Source organism: Pseudorca crassidens, chromosome 11 (genome assembly GCF_039906515.1).
Source record: "Pseudorca crassidens isolate mPseCra1 chromosome 11, mPseCra1.hap1, whole genome shotgun sequence".
NCBI lineage: Eukaryota > Metazoa > Chordata > Mammalia > Artiodactyla > Delphinidae > Pseudorca > Pseudorca crassidens.
Genome location: NC_090306.1, coordinates 9,233,565 through 9,247,555, shown reverse-complemented (window position 1 = coordinate 9,247,555; position 13,991 = coordinate 9,233,565). Strand labels below are relative to the sequence as shown.

Genomic DNA, 13,991 nt, shown 5'->3' with positions numbered 1-13,991 from the left:
TCTCTCTCTTGCTCTCTCCATGGCAGCCACACCAGCCTCATTGCTGTTTTCAAATATGCCAGTTACTCCTACTTCAGGACTGTTATACTGCTTATTTCCTCTACTTGGAATGTTCTTCCTGCAGATATTTGCATGGATATACTTCACCTGCAAGTCATTGCTTAATTGTGACCTCCACAGTGAGACCTGATCTGCCCGATTTAAAATTGCAAGTCATCCTTCCACCGTATCTAACATTGCCAGTGCCCCTTACCTGCCATTTTTCTTTTTCCTGTGACACTTAATCACTCTCTGATATACTGTATAATTTATACACTCTGTTATTTATATACTATAGCCTCTTTATTATGCTTATTACTTGTTATCTGTTTACTGGGATATAAACTCCATGAAGCAGCATTTTTTTCCTGTTCTTCCACTGATGTATCTTAGGTGCCTAAAAAAGTGTTTGGTAAATAGTAGTCATTCAAGAAATCATCGTTAAATAGAAGAATGAAGAAGCAGGACAGGATTTGGAAAAACATGTGCTCTTCCATTCAGCAGCAGCTTTGTGACCTGGGAAAAATTACTTAACCTTTCTGAGGCTTTCTTTAGAAATTACTTAACCGTTCTGAGTTTGCTCACCTATAAAATGGAGTAATTTGGGGAATTGGATGACATCTGGTATGATGTGTGACGTCTTGGAGTTCCTAAATAAATGCTTGTTTCTTTTCTTTCCCAGTTTTCTGAAATAATTTTATTTCCTTACTTTCAAAATCATGGCTACAGGGCTGTCCTTAGTTATCATCATCTCATGCTTGTTTCTTCATTTGTTTACTCATTTATTCTTTCAGTGAATATTTACTGAACACCTAATCCACACTGGGCATCATTTGAGCCAGTGAAGAATGTAGCACTGAATAAAATAGACATTAATCCCTGCCCTCATGGAGCTTACATTTCAGTGGGACAGATAATGAACTAAATGAGTAAACTCTGTCAGGAGTTAGATGGAGATGAGTGTTATGGAGAAAATTAAGAGCAAGAAAGGGTGGGTAAGAGGATCACAGTGTTAAATAGGGTCATGAGAGAAGTCCTGACTGTAAAAGTGACACTATGTCCGGAACTGAGGGAGGTGAGAAAATGAGCTATGCTGGATATCTAGGAGAAGACCTGTCAAGCAAAAGGGAATAGCAAATGCAGGGGCCCTAGGGGGAAGCATGTTCGGCATATTAGAGGAACACCTAGGAGGCCAGTGTCTCTGGAACACAGTGAATAGAAATTAAGTCAGAGAGGAGGCCAAATTGTGTAATCCCTTGTTCAGTACTGAAGTGGTTGGCCTCTATGGAACCTTTGTGCAAATTGGGAAAAGGTGTTTCCTCTGGGCAGATGCAGCTGCATAGGTGCTTGACTTGGCTAATGAAGTGTGGACTGGACTTCAGTCCCTACTTGGCGCCTTTGGCACAATGCACAGATGGCACAGTCAGACATGGTGGGCTTGGCCTTGTCATTTATGCTGTTCTTACACCAGAGTAATACCTTTCTTTCAGCTTTGGGTGAACACTTGTGTCTTCAAAGGAGAGCTGAAGAGCTTCCTCCTACATCATCCTCCAGCTTCTGCGTGTGGCTGGCTGTCTTCGTTGTGGGAATGCAAAACAGAGACAGCCTCATAGGACAGTTTTGAAAGCATTCTGCAGGAGATGAGGGAGTGGTGGCTAGAGGTTACATAAATTAGGATGGATTGAGGTTTACAAAATTGCATATTCTTTGTCACTTTTGTAAATAAGTCAAAACATTAGCTTCCTCTTAGAAATATTTAGCCAGCTGTAATTATTAATGTCATCCATAGACTTTGAAACAAGCATTTCTTTGGAGCCATATTTGGCTTTGTCTTAATCTACATTTCTAGAACACCTAATTGTGGAATCTTATTAAAGGTTAAAACTTGACTCAAAAAAAAAAAAAGTACCCAGTGAAACATACTTGGAGCCAAATATATATTTGATTATTTCCCAGGCAGGAAAAGTTGACACCTAAAACTGTGGGGTCTTTCTTCTAAGTTTCATTGTATGTCTTAGTATAAGCGGTGCTTATTTTGTTGGAAATTTAGAATTCAGAACTTTTTTTTTCTATTGTCTTGATTTACAAGAATGTAGTACTGCCAAAAAAATAATTCTTTAAAAAAAAAAAAAGATGGGAAACTTGTTAACTACTCTGTTGTGACCTGTATTCTTACTGCTTAAGGCATGGGTTCTACTAAAATTGCTGAAAATTGTTAAATCAATATGTCATGGACTCCAGGTAATGGAGAGTTCCAGTGGGATCATTGGAATACTTTCTAAATCTTCCAAGCTAGGTATGGACTTTTAGCCAGTGAGGAACTCAAAGCCGAATTTCAGTGTTGTGAATACCAAGTTTCTTTGTGAGAACCAGTGAATTTCTTCGGGATTTAAGCCAGTATACATTTGGGTGTAAACGTAAAGTCAACCAGGGAACCACAAATAATGGAGCTGTGAAGAATGGGGTTTAAGGGGAAATAAAGCAGGGAGTTCTGTCTTGGCCATTTATGTTTATATCCCTGAGAAGGACAAAATTCTCCTGGATTTAGGTGGTGACTGAGCAACGTGTAATTACAGAATTTTTACATATATTTTAAATGAAGATTTAAAAAATGCTATTAGACTTTGAAGTTTTTGGTAGCACTGCCAGATGCTATCCTTTTCTAGGTTAGAGATGCAGAGGCCTAGTCCCTGGGAAAGGGAAGTGTTGTCTCTGTTGCATTTTCCCATTTCATAAATTTAGGGCATCAACTTAAGTGTGCTTTTTTTTTTTTTTTTTTTTTTTTTTTAACTGGCTCCCTCTCCTTGCAACCCACTATGCAAAATATTAAGCCTATATCTGCAACCAGTGAGGGTTGGTTTGAATCCTACTAATACCAAGTTTATTACTGCTACTACTGATAATAATAAACAGTAGTTATTTTTACTTGACATTTACATAATGCCTTACAATTTTTTGTTGAGGTATAATTGCCATAATGCCTTACAGTTTTTCAAGTATTTACACATATGTTGTAAAATTTTTATAGCAAGTCAATGAGCAGGACAACATAGCTATGACCTTATTTTAGAGTTGAGTAGATTTTGACTCAGAGAGGTTTAGGGCCTTAGTTAAGATCAAGTGACTAAATAGTGTGAGAAGTGAGACTAAAACCAATCTTGAAGTTTCTTCTTTGACCTGTGGAGACCCAGGCTTCCTTCCATCTACAAGAATTGGTTATGGAGGAGTTAGGATTATTTACTTGGCAGACAGGAGAATTTTGTCTATCTCTATTAAATGCTTCATTAAAATCAAGTGTCCTGTGATACCGCTGTGGACAAGACAGAGAAAAAGTGGCTAGTTGGCTGTTATCATGGGGTAAATTCATAACTGGTTTGGTAACCAGAGTGCCGATCAGTGTTACCTCTAGGAGAGTTTCTGGAGGCATTCCAAAGGGTTTTATCTCAACCTTACCTTTTCAACATACATGTCTGTTTTGTATGAGATACAGACAACAGGCTGATCAAATCTTTGAGTGATACAAGACTTAGGGTAACTACGTTTCCTATTTACTTTTTTCTTTCTTTAAGCTCCAACTACTTTCCTGCTCTTCAGTCAAAAGAGTGCCATCAACCGCATGGTGATTGATGAACAGCAGAGCCCTGACATCATCCTTCCTATCCACAGCCTTCGGAATGTCCGGGCCATTGACTATGACCCGCTGGACAAGCAACTCTATTGGGTTGACTCACGACAGAACATGATCCGAAAAGCACAAGAAGATGGCAGCCAGGTAATTCAGGGCTGCATTCAAAATCCAGTTCTTCTGCCTAGTAATTGGACCAGCCAACCATCCTATTTTACTGAAGTCTTGACTCCGTGTGTGTGTGTGTGTGTGTGTGTGTGTGTGTGTGTGTGTGTAAAACTGAAATTCTGAACCTAGCAGCTTTTTTCCCTCCTAATGATATTTGAGTAAACAATTGTTTGATAATTCTGTTAGAATGAAGATTGTGTTGTATTAAAATAACTTATATATTAGTATGACTGTCAGTGCCACCTGTATCATTTATATAGTTTCTTTTTTTTAATTCCATTTACATGGAGTGTTGGAAACTTTGAAATCAAATACACACTTGGTTCTGATCTCAGCTTTGTCACTCACCTAGGACTCTTATGAACTTTTTAGCTGAAAGGAATGTAAAAGCACATAGCCCATTACCACACAGTGGGCCCTCAGTAAATAATAGTTGTGTTACTAGTTAACTAGTATTTAAAAGGTTCAGAGGATGGGAAACATAAAACACAGTCTCAGTAAAATTACATCTAGGATATGTTATCATTAGTCTAATCTTTTTTTGTTTTTGTTTTGGTAACTATTATTTGGTGACTATGGGATAGGAATGAAAATATTATCAACATGTCTTATCTGTGCTTACATTCTAGTCATGATTTACATACCACTGTCCATAATTCTTTGCTTTCTTTCTGTGTCCAAGCAGTATTAGACCGGGATTACTATAAATAATTATTTGTCATTTTCCTTTTAACAGTAATGTTAAGTTGCATTTTTAATGCATTAAAATTTAGGGAGATTAGATTACTTATTTTTCATGTCTTGTCTGACAAGAGCAAGGAGATAGTGTATTTAGGGCTGCCGAGGATCATTTAGGGGTATAGTTGTAGCGGTGTACTACAGATGCACTTTACACGGTGTAGGCCAGGACCAATAGGCTGATAACTAGTTGATAGAAATTATAGCTGTTGTTATACAGCTGAGGACATAGCAAATAAATGAGATAGCCTTATTAAGGAGTGTTACCTCAGAGATGCCGAGTAAATAAAATATAATTTATTCAGATAAAACAGATGAACAAAGCCTCTCTTTTTGCTTGGCTTTGTTTAAAAGAAAATTTGGTGGGGGGTAGATTTGAGGATTAGAGAAGGACATGACTGATAGATGTGGTTTGTAGCCCTGACTAATTGCTATTGTCTCTAGAGCAGTTTCTCAACTTCCGCACTGTTGACATTTTCGGCTGGATAATTCTCTGTGTGGAGGTCTGACGTGTACGTCATAGGATATTTAGCAGCATCCCTGGCCTCTCCCCACTAGAAGCCAGTTACAGTCTCATAGGCGTGACAATCAAAAATGGCTCCAGGGCTTCCCTGGTGGCTCAGTGGTTGAGGGTCCGCCTGACGATGCAGGGGGCGCGGTTCCTGCCCCAGTCCGGGGAGGATCCCGCATGGAGCGGCTGGGCCCGTGAGCCATGGCCGCTGAGCCTGTGCTCTGCAGCGGGAGAGGCCACAGCAGTGGGAGGCCCGCGTACCGCAAAAAAAAAAAAAAAAGTCTCCAGACATTGGCCAGTGCCCCTGGTGGAGGCATTTGCAAATGCAGAATCGCCACTGGTTGAGCACCACCGCTTTAGAGGTATTTCTAGAGTGTGGTTCTAGCCGCAGTTGTCTCTGGTTTACAGGGACAGCTGCCACCTTCTCACTCTCATTTCTGATCAGTGCACTATCAGCTTCTTAGAGCAACCAATATGGCCTCAGCTCGCTCTACTGCTTTATGTTGTAATAACCAAAGGGAACATTTGAAATGTTCACTAAGAAATGTCGCTTGAGACTTGAGAGTTCCTTCTCAGGTGTGTGACCACGTAAGTATAAGTATTGTGAGTGGTCTCCTCGGAGCTGTCTGGCTTGGAATCCAATTTTCTGTGTGTGTTTCTTTTTCTTCCCTTAGGGCTTTACAGTGGTTGTGAGCTCAGTTCCAAATCAGAACCTAGAAATACAGCCCTATGACCTCAGCATTGACATTTATAGCCGCTACATCTATTGGACTTGCGAGGCCACCAATGTCATTAATGTAACAAGATTAGATGGGAGATCGATTGGAGTGGTGTTAAAAGGCGAGCAAGACAGACCTCGAGCCATTGTGGTAAACCCAGAAAAAGGGTATGTTACTAAGGTGGCATCTGAAACCCTCATCAGCCTTCCTTTTCAGCCCATGTATATTCTTGCTTTCTCTGATTTTACTGTCTAGAATTTCCTTCCTTAGTCACTACTGCTTTAATTCTAATTTCTACCCATATCTCCAGGACTGTTTGAACTGTAACATCCTCTGTGAAGTTTCCCTTGATCTGCCCCACCCCCAGCCAGATGTAACATTCTCTTCTCTCAAATACCCACCGCTCTATGTCTGTACCTCTCTAGTTATACTTAGTCCTTTCCACTTTACCTTATACTTGTTTTTCAGTCTTATGTTTTCTACTAGATTTTAGGTTCTTTTATGATAAGAACTAATATGCCTTCTTTCATTTAATATAGAGCTTTGCATTTAATAAATTATACTTACTTGAATCTGAATGAATGATAAGGAATTCAGCAGGGAAAGTAGCTTACTTCAAAGGAGTTACAGGAAAGAGATGAACTATAGAAGTTAAATATAAGAAATGATTCATATATGACTTATTTTCAGTTATGAAATAGACTAATAGAGAAGAAAGTTAAAATTTTGTGTCCAGATCTCTCTGATTACTGCTATTTTATTTATTATATTGTATTATTCCAAAAGCATAAGGCTGCCTGTATCTAACACTTTGTTTTATTAATTCCTTAAAGTTAACTCCCTAAGAACTTCTGTGCACCCTTTGTTACTATTACTGAAATTGAAATATATCCCATGACCTTCAAAACATATGTTTTAAAACGTTTAAAATAAGATTTAAAAATATTATTTTACTTCCTTTTGTCTTAATCAACAGCAGTATTCTCATTTTGTGTGATTTCTTACTTTGGTAAACTTATAGTTTCCTCCTTTCTCTTCAGGTATATGTATTTTACCAATCTTCAGGAAAGGTCTCCCAAAATTGAACGAGCTGCTTTAGATGGAACAGAACGGGAGGTCCTCTTTTTCAGTGGCTTAAGTAAACCAATTGCTTTAGCTCTTGATAGCAGATTGGGCAAACTCTTTTGGGCTGATTCAGATCTCCGGCGAATTGAAAGCAGTGATCTCTCAGGTACCCAAGAAATGTGTTTCCTTATTTTGATTTGAGTTATTGAGATGATTCACCAATAGCATTTGTATTTTCCTTCTATTGTATTATTTTTGTACACATTTCTTTACAGTTTTATTCACTAAGAATAGTCAGCATCAAGTTGGTTGGGAAGCACTTTTTCTTTAACCATCAACATGATTACTCCATTTTTATGTAATAACTTGCGAATTTTCTTGATTTGGGCTCCGTAAATAATATGTTTCTAATGCATCTCTTCTTCTTTTCTAATTCTTCTGCTCTACTTTGTCTTATCTCTGGCCTGAATTCTAGCCTATGATTAGTCTCCTGCCTGCTGATTTTTTCCCCCCTGAAAGTTTACACACTGTTCCTAAATTAATTTTCTGAAGCATGGTTTCTAATCATGTCACTAACTATACTAAAAAAACCCTTCAGGGTACTCTTAGAACCTGAAGAAAAAAAGTCTGGTTGCATGCTTAAGTTGGTATTTTCCTTTCGCAGACTCATCCTCAAGCTCAAATGATCTTAAGATTCCTGGTGTGTTTTAATGAAATAATTTGTTTGTCTTCAAATATACTTTTTACTTTCTCATTTCTCAGTGGTCCTCTCTTTACAATCATGTTTATTCCCCTACCCCCAATTTCTGAAGTCCAAATACTCTGTGTGGTCTCACTAGCGATCAGGAAAATGAAATTAAAATAATACACTATTTATATCTATCAGAGTCATAAAATGTGGTGTTGATTATTCCCAACATTGGCCAGAATGGTAGAAAATGGCATGCTCTCGTACACTTTTGTAGAAGTGGAAATTGGTAGAACCTTTTTGGAGGGCCATTTGCTGGTAACTTTCTCTTGCGTATAGCAGTCTTACAGAAACACTGACCCTGTTGTACAATGGTGTTTGCTGAGCATTATTTGTAATAGTCTATCACAGAGAAATACATTCTAGTATATCAGGGATATGAAATATTACAATCATTCAGTAATTATTACAGTCATTCAGTAGATCTGTGTGTACTGACATAGAAGGATGATTTTTAAAATTAAGTTGTATAGTAATGTTTATTAAGATTTAGTTTTATTTGAAATTTAAAACTATATTTTACATCCACACACATATAAATACACATACACACACAAACTATATACTATATATACTGGCAAATTGCCTCCAAAAATGTGTGTACCACACACACACACAGACACACACACACACAGACAATATGTATACTATTAACAAAAATATAGGTATGTATTTTTGTATATTCCTTGAGAAATATGCAAACACATAAACCTTGAGAAAGGTATGTAAGGTTAGCATACTAATATGTTAAGAGTATTTATTTCTGTATCATATAAGTTTTATATTTTTGCATATATGTGTAACTTGTTTAAAATTTTAAGAAATTCTGTCTTTTCAGGTTCAAATGCCTCCCTTCCATTATGCCTTCTTTGATTCCAAACAGTCATGCACTCACTTTGCGTGTGTATGCACCCACCTTGCATAGTATGTTCTTTCCCTTACCTGATCACATGTATCTCTTATATCCCCTCTCGTGTGTATGATAGTTATTTATTATAACAGTGTTATAACTTTTTCTAGTATTTAATGTGGGTTTTCCCCCTTCTTTCCTTTTCTCTTTTTCTCTTCGTTTATGATGTTTATTTTTTGTTATAAAAGCGGCACATGTTTATTAAAGACAGTTTAGCAAATAAAAAAAGAAAATCCAAAACACTATCATTATTTATTTTTAAAACATCTTTATTGGAGTATAATTGCTTTACAATGGTGTCTTAGTTTCTGCTTTATAACAAAGTGAATCAGCTATACATATACATATATCCCCATATCTCCTCCCTCTTGTGTCTCACTCCCACCCTCCCTATCCCACCCCTCTAGGTGGTCACAAAGCACTGAACTGATCTCCCTGTGCTATGCAGCTGCTTCCCACTAGCTACCTATTTTACATTTGGTAGTATGTATTAGTCCATGCCACTCTCTCACTTCGTCCCAGTTTACCCTTCCCCCTCCCCATGTCCTCAGGTCCATTCTCTACATATGTGTCATTATTCCTGTCCTGCCCCTAGGTTCTTCATAACCTTTTTTTTTTTTTTTTAGATCCCATATATGTGTTTTACCATACAATATTTGTTTTTCTCTTTCTAACTTACTTCACTCTGTATGACAGACTTTAGGTCCATCCACCTCACTACAAATAACTCAATTTCATTTCTTCTTATGGCTGAGTAATATTCCATTGTATATATGTGCCACATCTTCTTTATCCATTCATCTGTCTGTGGACACTTAGGTTGATTCCATGTCCTGGCTATTGTAAATAGAGATGCAATGAATATTGTGGTACATGACTCTTTTTGATTTATAGTCTTTTCAGGGTATATGCCCAGTAGTGGGATTGCTGGGTCATATGGTAATTCTATTTTTAGTTTTTTAAGGAACCTCCATACTGTTCTCCATAGTGGGCTGCACCAATTTACATTCCCACCAGCAGTGCAGGAGGGTTCCCTTTTCTCCACACCCTCTGCAGCATGTATTGTTTGTAGATTTTTTGATGATGGCCATTCTGACTGGTGTGAGGTGATACCTCATTGTAGTTTTGATTTGCATTTCCCTAATGATTAGTGATGTTGAGCATTCTTTCATGTGTTTGTTGGCAATTTGTATATCTTCTTTAGAGAAATGTCTATTTAGGTCTTCTGCCCAGTTTTGGATTGGGTTGTTTGTTGTTTTGATACTGAGCTGCATGAGCTGCTTGTAAACAAAAGACTATCGTTATTAATGCTTCTTTTTTTGTCTATTCATGTTTTATTGTTTGTTTTTCCACCCTTAATTATGAAATGGTTCCAGCATACAGAAAGTGTAGAATTTCTGCCATCCATCTTTGTCAAATCTTAGTGTTTCAACAAATAACACATAAGGGAATCCCCATAAAGTTAACAGCTGATCTTTCAGCAGAAACTCTGCAAGCCAGAAGGGAGTGGCAGGACATATTTAAAGTGATGAAAGGGAAAAACCTAAAACCAAGATTACTCTACCCAGCAAGGATCTCATTCAGATTTGACGGAGAAACTAAAACCTTTACAGACAAGCAAAAGCTGAGAGTTCAGCACCACCATACGAGCTTTACAACAAATGCTAAAGGAACTTCTCTAGGCAGGAAACACAAGAGAAGGAAAAGACCTACAATAATAAACCCAAAACAATTAAGAAAATGGTAAGAGGAACATACATATAGATAATTACCTTAAATGTAAATGGATTAAATGCTCCAACCAGAAGACACAGACTGGCAGAATGGATACAAAAACAAGACCCGTATATATGCTGTCTACAAGAGACCCACTTGAGACTGAGGGGCAAATACAGACTGAAAGTGAGGGGATGGAAAAAGATATTCCATGCAAATGGAAATCAAAAGAAAGCTGGAGTAGCAATTCTCATATCAGACAAAATGGACTTTAAAACAAAGACTATTACAAGAGACAAAGAAGGACACTACATAATGATCAAGGGATCAATCCAAAAAGAAGATATAACAATTGTAAATATTTATGTACCCAACATAGGAGCACCTCAATACATAAGAACAAATACTAACAGCCATAAAAGGGGAACTCGACAATAACACAGTCATAGTAGGGGACTTTAACACCCCACTTTCACCAATGGACAGATCATCCAAAATGAAAATAAATAAGGAAACACAAGCTTTAAATGATACATTAAACAAGATAGACTTTATTGATATTTATAGGACATTCCATACAAAAACAACAGAATACACATTCTTCTCAAGTGCTCATGGAACATTCTCCAGGATAGATCATATCTTGGGTCACAAATCAAGCCTTGGTAAATTTAAGAAAATTGAAATCGTATCAAGTATCTTTTCCAACCACAATGCTTTGAGGCTAGATATCAATTATAGGAAAAAATCTGTAAGAAATACAAACACCTGGAGGCTAAACAACACACTACTTAATAACCAAGAGATCACTGAAGAAATCAAAGAGGAAATCAAAATATACCTAGAAACAAATGACAATGAAAACACAATGACCCAAAACCTATGGGATGCAGCAAAAGCAGTCCTAAGAGGGAAGTTTATGGCAATACAATCCTACCTTAAGAAACAAGAAACATCTCAAATAAACAACCTAACCTTACACCTAAAGCAATTAGAGAAAGAACAGAAAACCCCAAAGTTAGCAGAAGGAAAGAAATCATAAAGATCAGATCAGAAATAAATGGAAAAGAAATGAAGAAAACGATAGCAAAGATCAATAAAACTAAAAGCTGGTTCTTTGAGAAGATAAACAAAATTGATAAACCATTAGCCAGACTTACCAAGAAAAAAAGGGAGAAGGCTCAAATCAATAGAATTAGAAATGAAAAAGGAGAAGTAACAACTGATACTGCAGAAATACAAAGGATCATGAGAGATTACTACAAAGCAACTCTATGCCAATAAAATGGACAACCTGGAAGAAATGGATAAATTCTTAGAAATGCACAACCTTCTGAGCCTGAACCTGGAAGAAATAGAAAATATGAACAGACCAATCACAAGCACTGAAATTGAAACTGTGATTAAAAAATCTTCCAACAAACAAAAGCCCAGGACCAGATGGCTTCACAGGTGAATTCTATCAAACATTAGAGAAGAGCTAACACCTGTCCTTCTCAAACTCTTCTAAAATATAGCAGAGGGAGGAACACTCAGAAACTCATTCTACAAGGCGACCATCACCCTGATACGAAAACCAGACAAAGATGTCACAAAGAAATCTACAGGCCAATTTCACTGATAAACCCACACACATATCGTCACCTTATGTTTGATAAAGGAGGCAAGAATATACAGTGGAGAAAAAGACAGTCTCTTCGGTAAGTGCTGCTGGGAAAACTGGACCAGCTACATGTAAAAGAATGAAATTAGAACACTCCCTAACACCATACACAAAAATAAACTCAAACTGGATTAAAGACCTATATGTATACCAGACACCATCAAACTCTTAGAGGAAAACACAGGCAGAACACTCTATGACATAAATCACAGCAAGATCCGTTTTGACCCACTTCGTAGAGAAATGGAAATAAAAACAAAAATAAACAAATGGGACCTAATGAAACTTAACAGCTTTTGCACAGCAAAGGAAACCATAAACAAGACAAAAAGACAGCCCTCAGCATGGGAGAAAATATGTGCAAGCCAAGCAGCTGACAAAGGATTAATCTCCAAAACATACAAGCACCTCATGCAGCTCAATATCACAAAAGAACAAACAACCCAATCCAAAACTGGGCAGAAGACCTAAATAGACATTTCTCCAAAGAAGATATACAGATGGCCAACAAACACATGAAAGAATGCTCAACATCATTAATCATTAGAGAAATGAAAATCAAAATGAGATATCATCTCACACCAGTCAGAATGGCCATCATCAAAAAATCTACAAACAATAATGCTGGAGAGGGTGTGGAGAAAAGGGAACCCTCTTGCACTGTTGATGGGAATGTAAATTGATACAGCCACTATGGAGAACAGTATGGAGGTTCCTTAAGAAACTAAAAATAGAACTACCATATGACCCTGCAATCCCACTACTGGGCATATACCCTGAGAAAACCATAATTCAAAAAGAGTCATGTGCCGCAGCGTTCATTGCAGGTCTGTTTACAATAGCCAGGCCATGGAAGCAACCTAAGTGTGCATCGACAGATGAATGGATAAAGAAGATGTGGCACATATATACCATGGAATATTACTCAGCCATAAAAAGAAACGAAACTGAGTTATTTGTAGTGAGGTGGATGGACCTAGAGACTGTCATAGAGAGTGAAGTAAGTCAGAAAGAGCAAAACAAATACCGTATGCTAACACATATATATGGAATCTAAAAAAAAAAAAATGGTCAGAAGAACCTAGGGGCAGGACAGGAATAAAGATGCTGACCTACTAGAGAATGGACTTGAGGACATGGGGAGGGGGAAGGGTAAGCTGGGACAAAGTGAGAGAGTGGCATGGACATATATGCAGTACCAAACGTAAAATAGATAGCTAGTGGGAAGCAGCTGCATAGCTCAGGGAGATCAGCTCAGTGCTTTGTGACCACCTAGAGGGCTGGGATAGGGAGGGTGGGAGGGAGGGAGACGCAATAGGGAGGAGATATGGGGACATATGTATATGTATAACTGATTCACTTTGTTATAAAGCAGAAACTAAGACACCATTGTAAAGCAATTATACTCCAATAAAGATGTTAAAAAAAAATCTTAGTGTTTGGCCATATTTTCTTTTGAACCTTCCTTCCTCCTCTCTCGTGAAAAAAAAAAAAAAAACATTAGGGAGAATTTGAAGCCCTTGTGTATCCCTCCCCTGTTCTGTTTTCCTCCCTCTTTCCTCAGAGGTAACTTTTGATGTGTTTCTTTGCCATGCATGTTTTGCTTTCTCTCTCTTGCTCGTTCTCTCTCGCTCTCTCTCTGTATTTTTTACCATGTACACGCACACATTTAAACTTCTTTTCACTTTTTAAAATTAGTATAAGTAGTCTCATGTATTCTTTTGTCACTTGCTTTTTTCAGATATATCATGGTTTTGAGGTGATCCCTGTTGATCCACAAATCTATGTCAGTTATTTTCAGTGCTAAATAGTATTTCATTGATGATCATTCTACAGTTTCTCTATTCTGCTATCTAAACTGCTATTTCCAATTTTTTGCCATTAAAAGCAGTGCTGCAGTGTTTATTCTTATGTACATATTTGAATATTTCTCTGTGGCCTAAACTTAGTAGTGGGATTACTGTCTAATGTGGTATGTATATATTCAACTTGACTATATCTATTCAGATTGCTCTCCAAAGTGATTATATCAGTTTAGAATACCCACAGTTTTGCATATATAGAAGTATATGAGCTTCTCCTCCAGTAC

The 13,991-nt window shown here is 37.4% G+C and overlaps 1 protein-coding gene across 3 annotated transcripts in view; it reads left to right on the top strand.

Annotated features, from left to right (window-relative positions):
- The window catches only part of LRP6 (LDL receptor related protein 6), a 172,928-nt gene that overhangs the window by 135,731 nt on the left and 23,206 nt on the right, over positions 1–13,991 (top strand). For all 3 annotated transcript variants that reach the window (XM_067695713.1, XM_067695712.1, XM_067695711.1), the window contains 3 exons: positions 3,609–3,811; positions 5,756–5,967; positions 6,841–7,031. In XM_067695713.1, coding sequence (XP_067551814.1) covers positions 3,609–3,811; positions 5,756–5,967; positions 6,841–7,031 — 606 coding nt within the window. The remainder of the gene's footprint in view (positions 1–3,608; positions 3,812–5,755; positions 5,968–6,840; positions 7,032–13,991) is intronic.